The 18,449-nt window shown below is 34.1% G+C and overlaps 1 protein-coding gene across 21 annotated transcripts in view; it reads left to right on the top strand.

Annotated features, from left to right (window-relative positions):
• The window catches only part of CLIP-190 (Cytoplasmic linker protein 190), a 40,156-nt gene that overhangs the window by 11,108 nt on the left and 10,599 nt on the right, over positions 1-18,449 (top strand). For 4 of the 21 annotated variants that reach the window (XM_085205265.1, XM_085205263.1, XM_085205264.1 and 1 more), the window contains 8 exons: positions 13,662-13,724; positions 13,948-14,022; positions 14,715-14,804; positions 15,486-15,638; positions 15,799-16,035; positions 16,202-16,391; positions 16,494-16,698; positions 18,165-18,218. In XM_085205265.1, the coding sequence (XP_085061391.1) occupies positions 13,662-13,724; positions 13,948-14,022; positions 14,715-14,804; positions 15,486-15,638; positions 15,799-16,035; positions 16,202-16,391; positions 16,494-16,698; positions 18,165-18,218 (1,067 nt within the window). Of the gene's footprint in view, positions 1-2,436; positions 2,702-13,097; positions 13,320-13,661; positions 13,725-13,947; positions 14,023-14,714; positions 14,805-15,485; positions 15,639-15,798; positions 16,036-16,201; positions 16,392-16,493; positions 16,699-18,164; positions 18,219-18,449 lie in introns of those variants that run through there. The other 17 variants (XM_085205270.1, XM_085205271.1, XM_085205272.1 and 14 more) reach the window with 16 other exon arrangements.

Genomic DNA, 18,449 nt, shown 5'->3' with positions numbered 1-18,449 from the left:
AGTAAAATATAAATTTAAATAAATATTTCATGAGACAATGATATAGTCATGTAATTATTCGGGCAGACCAACTTGTAGTTGTAATTAATATAATGGAATAAAGTCATTTGGGAAAGAGAGTTCGTTATGTAAAATAAAACAATAAGAAAAATAAATTAACATTTTTAATAGTTTCTGCTATTATGTAATTTAAATATTAATTAAAATTTTTCATTATGTAATTTTTGAAATATTTTGTCTTTTTGTTTTTTAAGTAACCCAAACAGTATTTAAATTTGTAGTAATAATATTTTTATCGATCAATTCATGCCGCATTAATATGGTAGGGTAGTTGATGAAATTAAAAGTAAATATATTTTAATGCAAACACTTACGAAACCTGATTTTGATGAATAATATGTTCGAAGATAAAATATGTTGTTTTTGAATGACGAAATTATTTCATACTTAATCAATTAATTATTATTTATAATGGCGCATGTAGAGTCTTTAAAAATATATTGCAATGTTCCAGCATATTCATTTTAAGTAGCGTTTCTAATTTAGATTGCAATATTTCATACAACTTTTATGAAATCTCTTTCCTTCAAGACATTAATCCTCGGCCAAAGTATAAACTAGTCCACGTACGTGCCTTCCGTTGCAAACCGCCGGAGTCAAGGATTCTTTGGATTCCGACCCACCGGTCACTGCTCCGGGCTATGTCAATATTAATGATGAGATAATCCAGTGTTTGTTTTGAACTGTCCGTAAGTTTAGTTTTGTTTGTATTTCGTTGTATGGTCAATTCTTATTATGGATCGGTAATAAATTTGGTAATTTTAAAGATTTTTGTGTATTCGGCAATGTGAATGATATCCAATATTGAAATAAGGGTAGTATGAAGAAATTTCTCTCTTTGTTTACCCGCATGTAGCAGGGTAGGCAGAGGGAGCTTAGTGTTAAGATGCTCATCACTTTCATTAGCATTGTGTGTTGAGTGGCGGAACTCAAATAATATAAAGACTTTATTTTTTAATTTCTTCAATAATTAAAACAATATATATATAACAATATATAGCTATTTCATACAGATCTACAGTTTTAAAATTATCAATTAATGTTTTTTTTATAACATAAACTCGATATATTCGTGAAAGTAAAGTGCTCGCTGGGAATAACAAAACATTTTACTTATCCTAACGTATGTGTATATTCATATTATGTTGTAACTTGAAATATTTCGCAAGCCAAAGTGCTACAAGCGAAAGTCTTTAAGTAAGCTGCTTCCAAGACTTTACATAAAACAGCTTACTTGTGACTTCTTTATTTTCTTGACACAACCGTGAGAAACTATATGAATTAAAGATATTTAACTACTCGAATATCTCTCACAGTTGGTGCGTATAGCCAAATTTGTATTTTAAATTTACGCAATCGGTTATTTAATACTCTATCAAAAAACAATACATCGTTATTTCTTTCATCTAAATTGTAAGAGTTATGTAGGCGAGTGAATGCAATCTAAAACTAATTTATTGTATAATGATTAATAATAAGGTGTGCGCTGTCTCTCTGTATTCTATCTCTCTTTTCGTCTCTATCTTCGTCTTATACAATTTAGTCTTTTTTAAACCATGGCAAGATTTAACTATCTATAGTTTTATCTTATTTTTATTAATCAATTCAGAAAAAAACAACAGACATTCGTCGCGTTTGTCGTCGGATTTGTTAAATATAAATTGTGTTATGACATCGACGGAGCCTTGTTTTTTGCCCATTTACTTGGTTTAATTAATAATTGGTAACGGAAGTAAAAGTATCGAAAATTAGACAAAAGCGTGTCGATTATGCAAAAGTTTAGTAGGATTATTGGGCAGTTCATAATGTAAGACGTTTTTAAAAATACTTCTCTGAAGACTTTCTGTTGGACGTATAACGTAACTAATTAAATTAGTCACTAATCATAGTTCGATAACTATGATAAGTTGATACTAACATAGTGTCTCTACACTAGTTAAATTCATAAAAGAGAATGAGACACTGTGCCATAGAACACTGAAAGTGCCTGACAGTTCATTGGAATGTTATCTGTGACCTAGAATAATATATTGCCTTATCATTTCTATTGATACGCTCGATTATAAATACGAATTCTATGAATTAGTAAATACAGTTGACTTTCTAAATTATCTTTTTTTGTATATTTTTTTTTTTTTCACCTTTTATAACAAGACGAAAATAGAAAATATAGTTTAAATTTAAAACCTTCAAATTCGGTCTTTTCTCAAACTCTACATATTGCCAAACGAAATAAACACGGTGCGTACGTATAGGTTAATATACAAAAAAAAATTGAAATTCTAATATTATGAAAATAAGAATCGGGATGTACAAAAAGTATCCCGGTGAGGATAGGGGACGATTGCTGCTGAAATAATATAGCAGGCTCGTATCAGAGACGTGAAACGGACGCGCGCACGTAGGACGCTCCGGCCACCGCCAGTGCACACTCGGCTAGCGAGCGGAACACGCGTACTTACGTTTACGGAAAAAGAGAACCTAAAAAATATACTATATATAAACAAAATAATAAAGGAATTTATAAAAGGAAATATATTAGAAAGCAGCTCTCAGGATTTATTTTTATCACATTATTGTTAATAACGTGGGATATTTGATTACATTAAGATGCCGGTTGAAACGAAAATTAGCTTTTCTGGTAAGTTTTCACGTTCCTTTTTTTTAAAGTTTCAGAATTTGTTGTTTTTTTCTTAGATTTAAATTGTAATTTTTAATAACCTTGGTTTTAAAACCATATATTCATATATTTTTTGCGCTTGCAACTATAGAACTTGTTTTCGGTTTGCTTATCGCTACGTTATGAATACATGTTTTTATTTTCTTATCATTTATTTAGTGATTAATTAATTTATTATTTGGACTTTTTACATGTATTTGTGTTGACAAATAAGTATTTATAAGCTTAGTTCGCAAACTGCAAATTCTAAGGAGTCAATTCTGTATTTCATAACTCGTTAGTGGTGCTTAGAACAGCAAGTGCTAATTAATGTGAATTAGTAACATAGGTATTATAATTTGCATTGTTTCTCAACTCTTCAGTGATGTTATTATATTAAAAATATAGTTTATGGTGGATTTAATAATAAATTTACCATTTTACTGATTATAATCAATCTATTAAATTAATTAATTAAATCATCATCAATGATATTCTATATATGTACATAACAATATGTTTTTAATCGCAGTCCAGTCATAAACAAGTAATAAATTCTTAGACCTAATAGTGAAGTGGTTATTCCCACACAATGACCTAAAACTATACATAAGGTGAAAACAACACACAAAATACGTATGCGTTTTTATTATAAAAATCAATAACGTAAAACTAATTAATTATTATATTTTAATCTGAGAAACTTAGGCACTGTTTTATATGTATAAAATTGACATTCGATTTAAAAAAATATGTATACTATTAAAACAAAGACGTTATTTTTTAATATCTAATAGCTGTAGTACTAAGTGGACATACAAAATAAAAACAAAAACATAACAGTGTTGTATAATAGCCTACTATGTAATAGGTATTCTAATCACCCCTTGTCTCGTAACATTTTATATATTAATAGCATCAAGCCATGGCTATAGCTAGGTGTTGATTTATTTAGGCGCTCTAGCGAACCTCCCTTGCCACTCTCCTTTGAACTATACCGAGCGCCCCCGTTTTATTAAACCCCCAAACGCCCTCTTGACACGAGCATTTAAGATTAAAGATTTAAATTTAAGAGGCACAGAGGCACTAATATGTGACTGTAAACGCAACTGGTTATGGGTTCGTTTCTCACTCGAGGAAATGAAATGTTTTTTAAATTTACATTTTCAATTGTTCACTCTAGTCTCAAGGCAAAGCGCGGCGTTGAATTCCGCAACTCAACACGCAAACACGCTTCAAAATTCGGCGGAAAAATGGGGAATGATTATATTATCTTATTTAGTATTAATTACTTTGGGTTATTCTTGTTATCAATAGCCCATTATTGTAAGAGGCTTACCCTGACCCCTGTACCTGCAGCTAACATTAGTGGTATTTAAATACCTTGTCCTTGTTTGGTGTTCTATCACGACTGTGACACGCCACACAGCCGTAAGTGTAACCGCATCTGAGCCTTATCAGATTTATAGGTACTGTAGTGTGGATGAACAATGATGGACAGTAAATGATTTGTTTCTAATTTTTCGTATTGTTTGAAAGTGTTATTTTAAATGCCTCCAGAATTCGGCAGAAAGTGGGGAACGGAGTGTCTTAACACTATGTTCTCTCCGCCTACCCAGCTGTGTGCGGGATACAGCGTGATTAGCAGTGATATTTTTAAAATTTTATAATAGTTTAAATTATAAATGCTTAATTACACCGACTTTTTAGTATGGCCGCGAGTCACATTAAAAACATTGACTGTGATAAAAGCTAAAAGGGTAACCCTATAATATGATATCGTTTACACGACATATATTACAGCATAATTCTCTATACCTATATGACGACAATTACTATACAACCAAATATGGCACGCTATGTCTAATTTACGTTTATTTTTAACAAGTATATAATCGGTGGTAGTAACTACTAGAGTTTGATAAGAGTCATATGAACAGGCCCTTGGCTGAGGTCCCAGGCCAGGGGCAGGCCCTTGGTTTTATTCTAAAAAGGTTAAGCCGTCCTTAACGCTAATTCGTGATTTTCTTAATTTTTCCCTATCACAGATAATATTTTCATAGCATAATAATTCGCGTAGTAAAACATGTCACACACGTTCCGCTCTCAGCCTTACATAAATATTCACATCCGACGTCTTATCCTTATCGGAGATGCGCCGTTTGCGTCGGAATTGCTCGATTACTTCTCTCATCATTGTTGTCGTTCATCCGTGGTAGAACTGCAGAGCAGGTGTAACCTGCACAGGTTTTACGTGACTTACTTGTGTGATGTGTGGCTTTATCGCGATACCATCGAATCATAGATCCTTATTACGTATGTATAGTATGTTCGACGAGTAGTGGCCACTATTAAGTTGGATTTTTTTATTTTAATTATTAAATGTAAGAAAAAAAATCCTAAAAACAGCTGCGCAGCCATCTTCAGCTAACTTCAAGGAATCTGCTGAACTTATTGATGATACTGCAACGAGGTGTGATTTTGAGGCTAATATTGATTCTATATAACTATACCTGTGTATTGTTCATTTAACTAAATTAATTGCTGGCTAATTTTCGTCGTATAAATATATCAGTTTAAATAACCTTGGACGACAGTTTTGGATTTCACACGACTACAATGTAGCGACATCGATTCTCCCGAAGCGTATCTTAAACCAAATGTCTCTGTGATCATTTCTCAAATAAAAGGTTATTTTTGTTTAGCTTTATCTAATATATTTATAAAAGATTTTTTATTCTTTTATAAATATACTAGATAAAGCTAATATATTACTTCTACTTTGTAAATATTCTTTTTATCACCAACAATAAAAAAATATCAATATTTGTTTTGAATGTAAACACTACATATTTTGCATCATTCTCCTATAATCGATGTTAGCTATCAGTAACTCATTGGCGTATCAGATAATATTTATAGATAGATAAAAGAAATAGAAATGGTAACGTTTATAATTCATCCATTAGTCATGATTGCCTCCATACTAGAAGCAACATAAATAGTATGTAATTAATTGCATATATTATTAGTGCATATATTAATTCTTTTTGTGCATGGCGCCATGTTGCTTGATAGTAAACCTGTTTCTCCCGATTGGAACTTGAAGTTGTAAATGGTAAAGAATTACGATGAAAATCTTAACAAGGCGTTCTTGTAATTATCCTTTAAGGGTTAATTTATACATATAAAAATACAACTTTTGGTAAAAAAAATGTTTTTGAACACCGCTGAGGTTTTGGAGGTGGTGAGATGATGTTATAATCGTAGGAATGTTTTGGCCTTTTTAGAGAAAATGGGATTTTAACTATAATTTTTCTAAATAATAGATATTATTTAGAAATGTGTGAAATATTTGTATTTTTTATGTAAGAGGTACAAAGTATAGTATAATATAGTTAATTTGCAAGAAATATACTGTGCATAATATACATCTATACAGTTGCTGCATTCCATTAAAATTCTCCATCGCACGGGACTATGTTCTCATAGCTGTGCTCCCATGGGAAATCATTGTTATAAAATACAGCTTGCTCATTCGTAATTATTATCAATTTTTAACCAACTTCTGTAAGAAAAGGAGGTTATTAATTCGACTGTATTTTTTAAATTTTTTTTTTTATATTTGTTACCTCATAACTTTTGACTGGGTGAACCGATTTTGATCTTTTTTTTTTCATATATAGTTTATTTAGTTTCTATTTACTGTTAACTTATAATGGATTCGAATCTTAAACCACCATTATCTGGACTACCGCCAAACATAACTCTTTCTTATATTTAAAAGTCTATCGTACACGTTGTATACTTTATATTATTTATAATAGCCAGAAGCGCCGCCATAGCGTCTAGACTCTAGACTTTATTGAATATTCCCTGTGACCCGCCCATCCACTGCATTCTATTTCCGCATTTATTATCGAGCACACGTACGTACTGTACATATGTAATTAGCTAACAACCGGTTTGTGCTTTTGCCCTGTATTTAACAAATAGATTTGTCATTTATACTAGTAGCTATTAATATATGTCTGTGTTGCCAGTATCAGTTATTATATGTTAAATAATATAATTAGATGATAAATTATCCATGTTGGTTAAATAACTTAAATTATTTTGATATTTCAAGTTTGAGATCTCGTTGAGTTATATCTAATTATTTTGTATGTGAAAGACTTATTACGTCCATAACTCTGCTCTTAATCAATAAAATTGAGATTGTAAATTCTCCAGTAATATCAACACTTTTTGGGGGAGGAAGTAGTTAGGGGTATAAACAGTAGAAAAATATAACAAATTAAAAATGTATATAGATAAATAAAAAGAGTATTTACCTATATACATTTTTTATTTGCATTATAATATCCATATTCTTTGCTTGAAATTGTCATATCTGACCAAAGCAAGTGTTTTACGGAGGCGTTCAAATAAATTATGTAAACGTATAACAATATATAAATATAATAAGTAACTGTTTATTTTGAGACATTTTTCCACATATAGACAGAAGTGGGCAATTTAAATAGTGATTTATGAGGCTACTGACGATTATTTGAAATCCTGACGTTTCAAAGCAGTAGTTTTGAGTTCATTGGCTTCTACAGGCTTAAATATTTTTGTTAAATAAATATTTTTTAAGAAATTTCTTCTAATATGGCTGATGAATATTTATGGAATGTCAGTGTCGATTAAGATATGTATGTATATTAATCTAAAGTAAAGTTTGATCTTATCGAAATTATTTAACAGATGTTATTTCAATGTGAGTAATGATAGTACCAGGTTATGTTCGACTATATATATGACTTTACAATTTGTTACACGTTACAACTATTCTTGATTGATAATTCATACCCCAACTTAATTTTCTAGAAGATTTTGGAACATTTTTTTCAGCTTCTCGCTATATCTCGTATATAGCAAGGTAGGCGGATATAGAGGGAACCTATTTTTAAAACATTCCCCTGGTACCAGAGCGAAAAAATTAAAATATTAACAAATAATAATTAATTCCCTGAATGGGAATCGAACTCACAACCGTCGAGTTACAGTTACACGCTTTTGCCCTTGCATTTGGTGTATTTAGTACATTTTTTTTGGATGAAAAAGATCATTACTCTAATGAAGCCCGCATACAACTCAAAAACAAATTTTATGTAATGCTCACCATATTTGCGACGACGCTACATTCAGGTGCCATAGTGTAAATTGCCTTATTGACTAAACACTTACGTCAGTGTCTCTTTAAGACGTGCTTACAAGTTCAAGGTAGATTGTTGGGGAACTCCGGTTTCTTATTTAAAATTATCGTTTGTTTATTGTAGCAGTTTAAGATGTTTTTGAAAACTTCTACGTCACGTGTCACCTTCGTTGTGGAATCTTTCGTGTTTTTATATAATTTTTGTCCTTCCTAAAAAAAATCGTTGTATTGTATTTGAAGTAGCAAGTAACGTTAAGCGATTTCCAAAAGAACAGAACTTTTATGGACAACCTTAAATGAAGGATTATGTGCTTTCTACCATTACCTTTGATATCAAATTCAATATTTCTATATTATAAAAGTTACCACGTAATGAGGAAACAGGAACACAGTGTTTTTTCACTAAGTTATATCCAGTAAAAATGATGTCAGTATTCAGTACTTTCCCTTATCTGGAACTAACTAATACCAGTTTCAACAAAGTATGTTGAAACAGCTATAATGTTGTCATGCCTGTATATACCTTCTGTTGTCATGTCTGTATATATCGTTGACATACAGAGGCCCGCGTCTTTCCTTTTTGAGAACATATCCCGCCGTGTGAAGCAAGTACCTACTGACTCACCTTGTTTACTTACATAAGTAAACAACGTAGTAATCTCGGACACGAGGCTTACTGAAATCTGATAAAAATCATCAACAATTGTACTTTAAGAAAGAAGAAAAGAATCAAAGAAGTTATCAACTTAAAATATTATTATAAAAATCTGTTAGGCAAACGCTAAAGTGGTCTTAACACTAGGTTCCCTCTGCTTCCCCTGCTGTATGCGGTATATATGAAGCTGATAATAATAATAATCTGTTAAGCAACAAATTTACATTATTCACACGGTATCGAAATCCAATATCAAATGGAATTCTCAGTTCTATCCAAACGTGTTTCACTTTAAATGCTATGCTCTTTATGCAGAAAGTCAAGGCTTCGTTCCCGTCTAACTTGAACCTGCATTTATCATTGCCTCAGATAATAATCTAGGCAGTAACTCGCGGGCGTGAGGCTGAAACAAAGACGACTTAACGCTTATCTACAACTTCGTGACTGTTATATTTCTCAGATGCCATATTCTATATAAAGCACTGCTTCGCAGATGTGCTAGACAAATCATAACATAATTGTTATATAAACTTACGTCAAGAGTATTATTTCTTTCAATTAGACGTTCGTCTATGGCCATAGATTCTATTGTGGTCATCAAAGAAGGTAAATGGATCTGACATTATATGACAAGTTACTATAGGATAAGAGATGCTCGTGTAAATGAGAATATAAATATTTTTTCCATAATTCTAAATATAGAATAAACTGGTTTTATTATTTTTAAAAAAGTTTAATGGCCTTGACAAAAAATGTAGTTGGAATCCAGTTACTGAGCTCGCTAGCGATTCTCGTTCCCTTACATTTTCTATTTTGCCATTCGATCACCCGAGCCACTCAGCCGAAGAATTTCATTACGAGTGTCGATCTCTCGGCTCTCATTTCCTCTTTCCTTATTTCTCCAAGCTGCCTCACGTACCTACACACTTTGCATAACCAAAGCTTTAAGTCAAATGTTTTAGAATTCTAATCATAACCATTTAGATAATTTCTGTGCTCTATGAGGACAGTCGTGGCAATGGCACAAAACGTGACTATAAGCGGTGAAGTCGAGGCAAAGCACGGCGTTGGGTTCCGCCACTCACACAATGCTTCCAGAATTCGACTGAAAGTGGGCAACGGAGTGTCTTAACACTAGGTTCCCCCTGCCTACTCTGCTGTGTTTACAATTCAGTAATTTTTCTACTTAGCATGCAAATCGATGTATTAATACGACTCATTAGAGACCATTATCATAGCTGGGGCGTTCGTGTTCAGATTGTCAATCACTATTCACTCCATACTGGTTCCGTAAGGGCGCAGTAAATTGTTATTGAATTATTCAAATGATATTATTATTTATATACAGTTAACCGCTAACATTCAACGTGTCGATAGCGTGGCCTTAATCTGTGATGCAGCTCGTATAATTATATCAATTAGAAATAAAACTAGTGGTTTAATTAAAATAGTTGCATCTTAAATTTTGCTTCTTATGCTAGATGAAGTCTTTGTCAATTATTATATAACGTTGTAATATCAAAGCTAATGATAACATGATTAAAGTGTTCTTTTATATAGGAAACTTATATGTTGTCTATGAAATATATAATGAAGAATTAATTAAAAATTTTTTTAAAGTTCTTCCAAAGATAAATAAAAATATGTTCAGTAATTAAGGATATCACGAATTGTATAAATTAGGATACGCCCCCATGTCTTAGAATTACATGTTCTAGATCCTAATAGTCTACAATAACATTTTCCAGGTAATATTGGCATATTTTAATATCATATAATTATCACTTATCATTGATAGTACGTAGGATTAGGATCGCGGTAGTTATATAGTGGCCAAGTCGGTCAAAGTATTTTAGTTTGCATTTAGTAGGTCTAGTGCTACATCAATTAGCCCGCAGCACTTCTGAAAAAAACTGCAGTATAAGAAATATGATTTAAAAGAATATAGGAAGCGATTGTAGTTGTTATGTTGTTAGTTTTAATTATTTAAGTATTATAGTTGATGAGAAACCGTTTGATGCTGTTTTATTAACTGAACGGTAATTGCCATTGAAAATTGCATTTGCCTTGCAGCTTGTACTGCATCAATTGTCGTCAATCCCACATGCAGATGTATGATCACGAGAACGAACCGCGTAATTGTCCTTAATTGACAAAATTAATGTCTGTTCAGCGAAAAAGCAGAAGTGATGTTCGAACTTATGATACAGGGTGAGTCATATTGAACTTTTCGATTTCAATAAGGTGTGTATTAAAAACAAAGCGACATGCAGTAAAAATTATTTTATTATTTGAAAGCACATAACATGCAGTTTTAATTTAGTTGGTTTTAAAAATGATATCCTGTAAATGTCTACCTCCATTGACCACACACTGCTGAAGCCTTTCCCGGAAGTTGTCCATTACTCGTCGAGTCATATTCAGCGGAATAGCATTGATTTCTTCCTTCAATGCTATTCCGTTCCTTCAATATTGCAGCCTTCAGTTCATCGATGGTTCGGGGACGATGCGTGTACACCTTTTCCTTCAGGTAACCCCAGAGAAAGAAATCGCAGGGGGTTAAATCAGGTGATCTCGGCGGCCACCCAACGTCACCTCGCAAAGAAATGAGATGACCGGGAAACATTTGTCGCAGGATTTCCATTGAACGCCTGGATGTATGGGCTGTAGCACCATCTTGTTGGAACCAGATGTTATCGTTGTCATGATTCTGCGTTAATTCCTCCAATTTCGGTTTCAGAAAAGTTTCAAGCATGTCGCAATACCGAGCAGAGGTAACTGTGACGACTTGACCATCTTCTTCAAAAAAATAGGGACCCCACACACCAAACTCTGCAATAGCGCTCACACTAAAACTGCATGTCATGGCGCGTCTAATGACACCATCCCCACCCTTCTACTCCTTCCCTTCTTCGTGCAACGTCCTTCCAAAACCGGAAAGTTCAATATGACTCACCCTGTATAACTAACAATCCAAACGCGGCTTCGCCCGCTTTAACTTCTTATATTATAATAAAATAATAAAAGAAAATAACACAAATTGTAGCCCATGTTTTATTCTAATACATGAGCTATACCACTGTAAAGTTTCATCTAAATCCGTTCAGTACTTTTTGTATGAAAATGTAACAGACATCCATCTTTACAAACTATCACATTTATGATATTAGTAGAATATCAACAATAACTTACATATATATTTTCAAAAATGTTATATCAAAACGTTTTAATGAAAAAAAAAGGGGATATTTGATTAAACTCATAAAAAGTATGTCAAACTAACCGCGTAATATAGAGTGCGGTGCTCAGATCGACTTCATTATATAAATTGAACTAGGGGACTGAAATATTAGAAAATAGCACAAGCTAACAACTCTAGTTGAAGTCACAACAACGTTGACGTCATGTCATTCAAATTTTTATTTGCCCACTTGTACTTGTAATACCTGACCGATTTCACGTATAGAATATCAGTAACTTTGTATGGGCACACGTATTTTAGCAGTTTTAAACAACGCTATAATATGATATTTCGCGTAGATCTATTTCATTTTTTTCTATATGACGAATTGCTTATTAACATAACAATACAGCCTGTTTAAATATAATATGTAAATGTCACTTGGAATGTTAATATAATATAATAGTGTCCCATTTATGGTATGCTTGAAAAATTTGTAGCAAAATAATAAAAACATATTGAAACTAACTATGTTTCGTATATTCATAAAATTTTATATGTATACCGAAAGAAAGTTAAAAGTTTTACTAATTGACGGTTTTATCGTTATGACCTTGCATTTTTTTTTCCCAACATTTACTTTTACACTTATACGGCCTTGTATATCCAATAGTTCGTTTATATAGAAAAAGTATAGTGGCATTTATTGATCCGTATCACACTTCATGTTTATTTAACTATAAATCGATTGCATACACGTTGATTGAAGGACTTTTCTAGAAGATGACAATATTATGACATAATAAGCAATGTTTATAGCAATGGGTGGCCTTCAGCTTATGTTACATTATTATTAATAGAAAAATATATAATTCCACCTTGAACTTGGAGGAAAATGATGGTTGTGTTTATATTTATTCGACGTTATTATCTTTGTTTTATAGTTAATCTTGAAGCACATGAAAAGAAACAAGAAGCATATAACTTTTAATGTTTTTTTTATACTTAGTCTAACAAAAAAATAGAGACAAGAGAGAGCACCATATCCTATTTTCCTATAAATAAATATATAAATAAATGCTTTATTCAGTAATTAAATGTTACATATACACTCTAATTTCGTTGAAATATGGAAAAAATAAGACAACAATTTAGTAGAGGTGAGCGATGGCAGCCGTACTACAATAAACTGTGTCACAGCTGCCTGAAATAAAATAGAGAAATATGATAGAAATTTCGGCTTACAATAGTTTTTCTTCCGCATAACTTAGTTACGTAGGTGTTTAGGGTGTGCGATGAGCCTCGCCAGCTTTACATCAGAGCTGGTAGTCACCAGGCCCACGCGCCATGACAAGGCCGGCCCGTTGCGCAGTTGTCGCAGATGATTAATCAGACTTCGGGCGATCAGTGCCGGACATACACACGCCAATACAGGTCGAGTGATCTCGTCGTGTCGGTTCATCGATAATAGCAATAAAGTATTCCCTATCAACTATTTAAGCAAGTACTTTACAATTCTTACAGATATTAATAAAAAGACGCGTTAATATTTATTTTTTATTAGGTATATTTAATTTTAACAATATATTTTATTTCATAATTAATAAAAACGATTTAATTCTTATTCAAGCAACTATATCTCTTGACTTAGGTTATAAGCCGTTTCTTTAAAACAGATTACAAAAAAATATGGCCAACTTTACTCTACTTTTATTTGCCAACAAAGTTTAAGGTTGATTTTTCATAAATATCTACGTGATCTTTCTTAATGTCCATTCGTTTTGTTATACCATACGCAACGTTATCTATTAGTGTTTATTATTAATATAATTTTTGTAACTTGTAATGTTTTTGCATGTTATATTTTTTTCGTTTCGCTTTATGTGTCTTTGTTTTGTTGTCATAGACGGCAGCTCTACGGACACATTGAGAAAGTTGAGCGACGATTCATCAAGAAAACATTTGTCAGGTGAGTTTCTATTATATATTGGATATATATGAAAAGGACCTAAATATATAAATAGGTGATTGTTATCTTTGCATGGAAACGTACCGAGCATGAAAATGCTTTGTTTTTCGTATGTTTATTACATCACGCCATTATTATATCTCTTCTACATATATATGTACATAAATAGTGTTTTCAAATTACATTTTCATTATCACGCTTCTGCATGTCGTTCGTGGATCAGATTTAATCGAAGCCGACGAAGACGAAGTGAGCAGCAGTTTGCCTGAGAGACCGCGTTCACGTCGGAAGGCATCTAGTAAGTTCTTTTGCTAATAACTTTTGTCAATAAAAGACGCGTGGTACGAATAAGATAATTCACAAGCTCATTGGCAATTGTATATAATAAAATATTTTATATGGTCATGGTGGTAGACGCTTTGTGTTACAATGACTAAGGTGGAGGAACTGGAATACGTTTTCATGCCTAAGTACTATTATCAGCACACAATAAATAAAAACAATGTAATGTTTCTAGACTTTAAACTAACATTATTAATGTTAGAAATAAAAACATGCATGCAACGAGTCTGATAAATGTATGTACAGAAATTAAAGGAATAGCTTAGAATTGTTTTAACATAAGTTTATATTATTGAGTAGGAAAATTACATAACTTTTGCTTAAATACTTGAATATTGTTTAGTGTAAACAATAATAATAGAAGTCCGCCAACGTAAAGCTTCCATTAATTATTAAGTTAGAAAAACAACTAAGCTTACAATTAGCTCAATTGTTTTAAAGCTGGCTATAAATCAATTTTGTCACTATTGTGCAATTTATAAGGAAGAAATATAAATGAGACGCTATATCGTTTTTTATCGACATTCATTAATTATTTATTTGTGTTGTTATGTCTGTGTGAGCTACATTATACATTTGGTGTGAAAGCATGGTCGAGTGCTGATAGTAGTTGCTAATGCACGTTTGTGTGACTTGTGTGCGTCGCAGCTAGCAGCAGATCCAGCATTACCTCCATGGACGCGTTGTGGGACAAGTACCCGAGACGTCTTAGCGAGGCCGGGCTGAGACGCTCCTCAGGTAAGTGAAACTGCACCAATTGTTCCATAGCAAATTGTTGATTAAGCTACAATTGTACAGGAAAATTACCGATGACATCGTATATTCGATAGTAACAAATTAAGTTTTTATTGAAAGTAATAATATTAAAAAATACGTAAATTATGTGAATTCTATTATAGAATTATTGCTATATTGTTATGGGACAATTTCATCTCTGGTATATGTTCATTTACACATCAACTCGCAAAACATACACAATTAGACTTGTATCTCGATGGGCTTTAAATGTACAGCTTTTTTCAAAGGGTGCATCATGTACTTGGTGATTGTACAGCACTTCAGTGTAGATTGTTCTCACATCTTCAAATGTCAAATGCAGTTTGTTCTTTAAGTATCGCGAGGGGAAAGCTCACAGGTGCACCTCTCATGCAATGCTAAAACGTAGCTATATGCAAAATGGTATGCAAATAGTTCCGTAATGGCCGTTGCACTTACATCAGCCGTATTCAAGTCATGAGTGCATTATAAGTATGTGTAGAGAATAGAGAATGTGAGGGGATATCCATATTCAAGCCACTATAAATACAATCCTTTAACAGATTGTTACTTTCTTTGAGTATTTTCTCTCTAGAATGTCGTAAGATCTCTTAACGTTTTACGTGTTTGTTTTAAGTAAAATTTTGCAATGACATATTTCAGATCACAGTGTTGTTTTAACTGAGGATACAGACAGTTTTATAATTGGTGAACGTGTATGGGTGGGTGGCACAAAACCTGGCCAAATAGCGTACATCGGTGAAACACAATTTGCTCCAGGCGATTGGGCCGGCATTGTGCTGGACGATCCTATAGGTATTATTTGAACAAAGGAATATTTAACTTGTTTTATTCTTGTTTTTTTAGTATTTCACTTTAATAAATTAATATACAGTTATATAAATTAATATAAGAAAATTAAATAAACAAAAATAACGTAGTAAAAATACATTTTCTAAGTTTTGTTTATTTTCAGGTAAAAATGACGGGTCAGTAGCTGGAGTTCGCTACTTCCAGTGCCCGGAGAAGCGTGGAGTATTTTCTCGTCTCACTAGACTCACGCGAGAGGCACTCATCATTCATGCACCGCATGATGCTTCACCTATTTCCGACGCCGGAAGTGTGTTCGAGCGCCCGCCCTCTGGCTCCGCGAGGCCCAGGCGTACACTCTCTCCGAATGGTAGCGTACGAAGCGTTGTCAGCAGTAAGATGAGTAAGAACAATTCTTAATAGTATATTTAAATATTTTTATTTCATTAAATAAATAACGAAAAATAATACAATCAAGTTTATAATTACTCTTTGTTAAATATTTTCTCATATCACGGTTTTCTTGGCAATAAAGGAATTACACAATAATATGAGATGTATATTTTTAGATGCTTCCATTTCTACCACCACAAACGGAGATCTTCGCTTAGGTGACCGAGTAATCGTGTCAAGTAGCCGAGGCAGTAAAGCCGGCACCTTACGATACGTGGGAGTCACAGAGTTCGCCTCGGGCGTCTGGGCGGGTGTAGAGCTCGACGATCCTCTCGGGAAAAACGATGGGTCCGTCGATGGGAAAAGGTAAATCGTCTCGAGGAGTTCGGATCGGATGTGCAAAAACCATCAGAACAGACTTTTATTATGTTTTTGAATTTTTTGTTTCATAACTTGTTGATATTTCAGATATTTCGAATGCGCGCCCCGCTTCGGGCTATTCGCGCCAATTTCTAAAGTATCCCGATCGCCGTCGAACCGCAAGCCGGGCGCGTGCGCCATCCACAGCAACGGGCGCGCCACGCCACTGCGGCGCTCCAACTCGCGCGAGTCCCTCACGTCGCTCTGCACCTCCATCGCGTCCTCCCGCATCGGGGTGCGGCAGTCGGCTCAGGTAGGCTAGCCGCGCGCGCGCTCCGAGCCGCCCTCCCCGCCCTCGCGCGCCGCCCCGCGGCCACGCGTGCCTCTCCGCAGCATCAGCCTCGTCGATAAGACTCTGCTGGTCAAAAATATTGAACTGAATCGTTGCGCCCTAATCGCGTTGCCGCAGCCGCACGTCTATTATGATATCATATTTAGTAAGAAAACGCCAAAGTTGAGCGTGGCGTTGCCCAAGTCGTGGCGGTGCTCGGAGAGCGCCATGAGTCTCGGCTCCGGCAGATGCAGTAGCGGCACAGTCTCGCAGAGCAGTGCGGGCTGGTCGCGGGGCAGCGAGGTGGTGCGGTGGGGCGGGCGGCCGGGCGCTGTGACGCGCGCCAGCCGGGGGCCGGCTACGGACCTGTTCGTGGAGTTGCCGCCGTCGCGCAATCACTTTTCTGGCTTCGGAAAGAGCTACCACTTCTCTTGCGTGTCCCCGTTCCAATTCACATATCCGTACGTCGTCTACATATGAATGGTTCCTACTTATATCGGCCACTTGTTTTACATTTAACTTTGTAGAAATATTACTCAGTTCCATATCCTCCTTCTATTTTGTCATTGCACCAGATCGGTCAGATTCCGTCCTCCACAGTCACTATCACATAATATTTGATATTCATTGTAGCGGGTACGTGCAAGAGTAATGGTGCTAGTAGAAATTTGCTTTTGTTTGCATGTTCCAGTTGAATTTTGTTTGGTCTGTAGCTGGCACACCCTTGGTTTGGCCCTTTGTGTTAATTTCTTTATCATTACTTATTTTTCTTATCATTTAAGATTTCTTTTTATTTTTCATAAATCATTTATGTTACATTTTAAATTTGCTTTTGAGGTGCTTCTAGAGTCTTTAGTTGGCATCAGTTATAAGACTGCAATAGTATGGTTATTATAATTTAACTGTGATATTACGTTTAAGAGGCCCCTTTCAAAGGGTTGTATCACACTGTAGACAAGTGTGAAATACCATCAAGAATTTCGCCAACAATTTAGCATGGTGTTGCTATTGACAATAACCATTTGCAATATGTAACTACGACTACAAGTTACTGAACTGATTTTTTATATATAATTTTTTCTCCATTATTATGTTTGTGATTTTGACAGTATTAATCATATCGTTTTACATTATTTTTTATTAATTTTTTGTTTGCATTTTAGTTGATACCGCACTGTATACTAATATCAAGTGTCTAATCTATGTTGAATGTAAACTTAGATCTCATTTTACATATATTATTTCGTTCAGCATAGTTTAAAGTACACTAACGTGTTTTTGTAAACGTCAGTTTAAACTCAAGCTTAAACCGACGTTTTCCAAAGCACACAAGCGGTAGAAATGAGTGCGCTAACATGTGTTGTTTGTTCGCCGCATGCGCACTAACGTCACGTCACGTTTCGCACGTCACGTCACGTCGCAACACGTCACGTCACGTCGCGCGACAGCGGGCCGGTCCACGCGCGTCCTCCACCCCGGTGTCGGCTAAGAACGCGCTGCAGGTACAGTACCCCACTATCGCGGCGCGGTAGGCGGTTGTACGTGTGTCATGCGTCAAAACTAAATGGCGTCACTATGATTTAAATTGTTAGCACTTGGTAATTTTACACTCTAAAATTATTCTAATAATTTGTTTAATAATAATTCTAAAAATATAATATAATTTTAAAACTTTATTTTATATTTTTGAATGATTATTAACTCAAAAAAGTTTATTATTTATTGAAAAATAT

This window comes from Heliconius melpomene, chromosome 20 (genome assembly GCF_056956725.1).
Source record: "Heliconius melpomene rosina isolate 202511_hmr_F chromosome 20, ASM5695672v1, whole genome shotgun sequence".
NCBI classification, from domain to species: domain Eukaryota; kingdom Metazoa; phylum Arthropoda; class Insecta; order Lepidoptera; family Nymphalidae; genus Heliconius; species Heliconius melpomene.
Note: the sequence above shows the minus strand (reverse complement) of the source record. Positions and strands in the feature narration are given on the sequence as shown.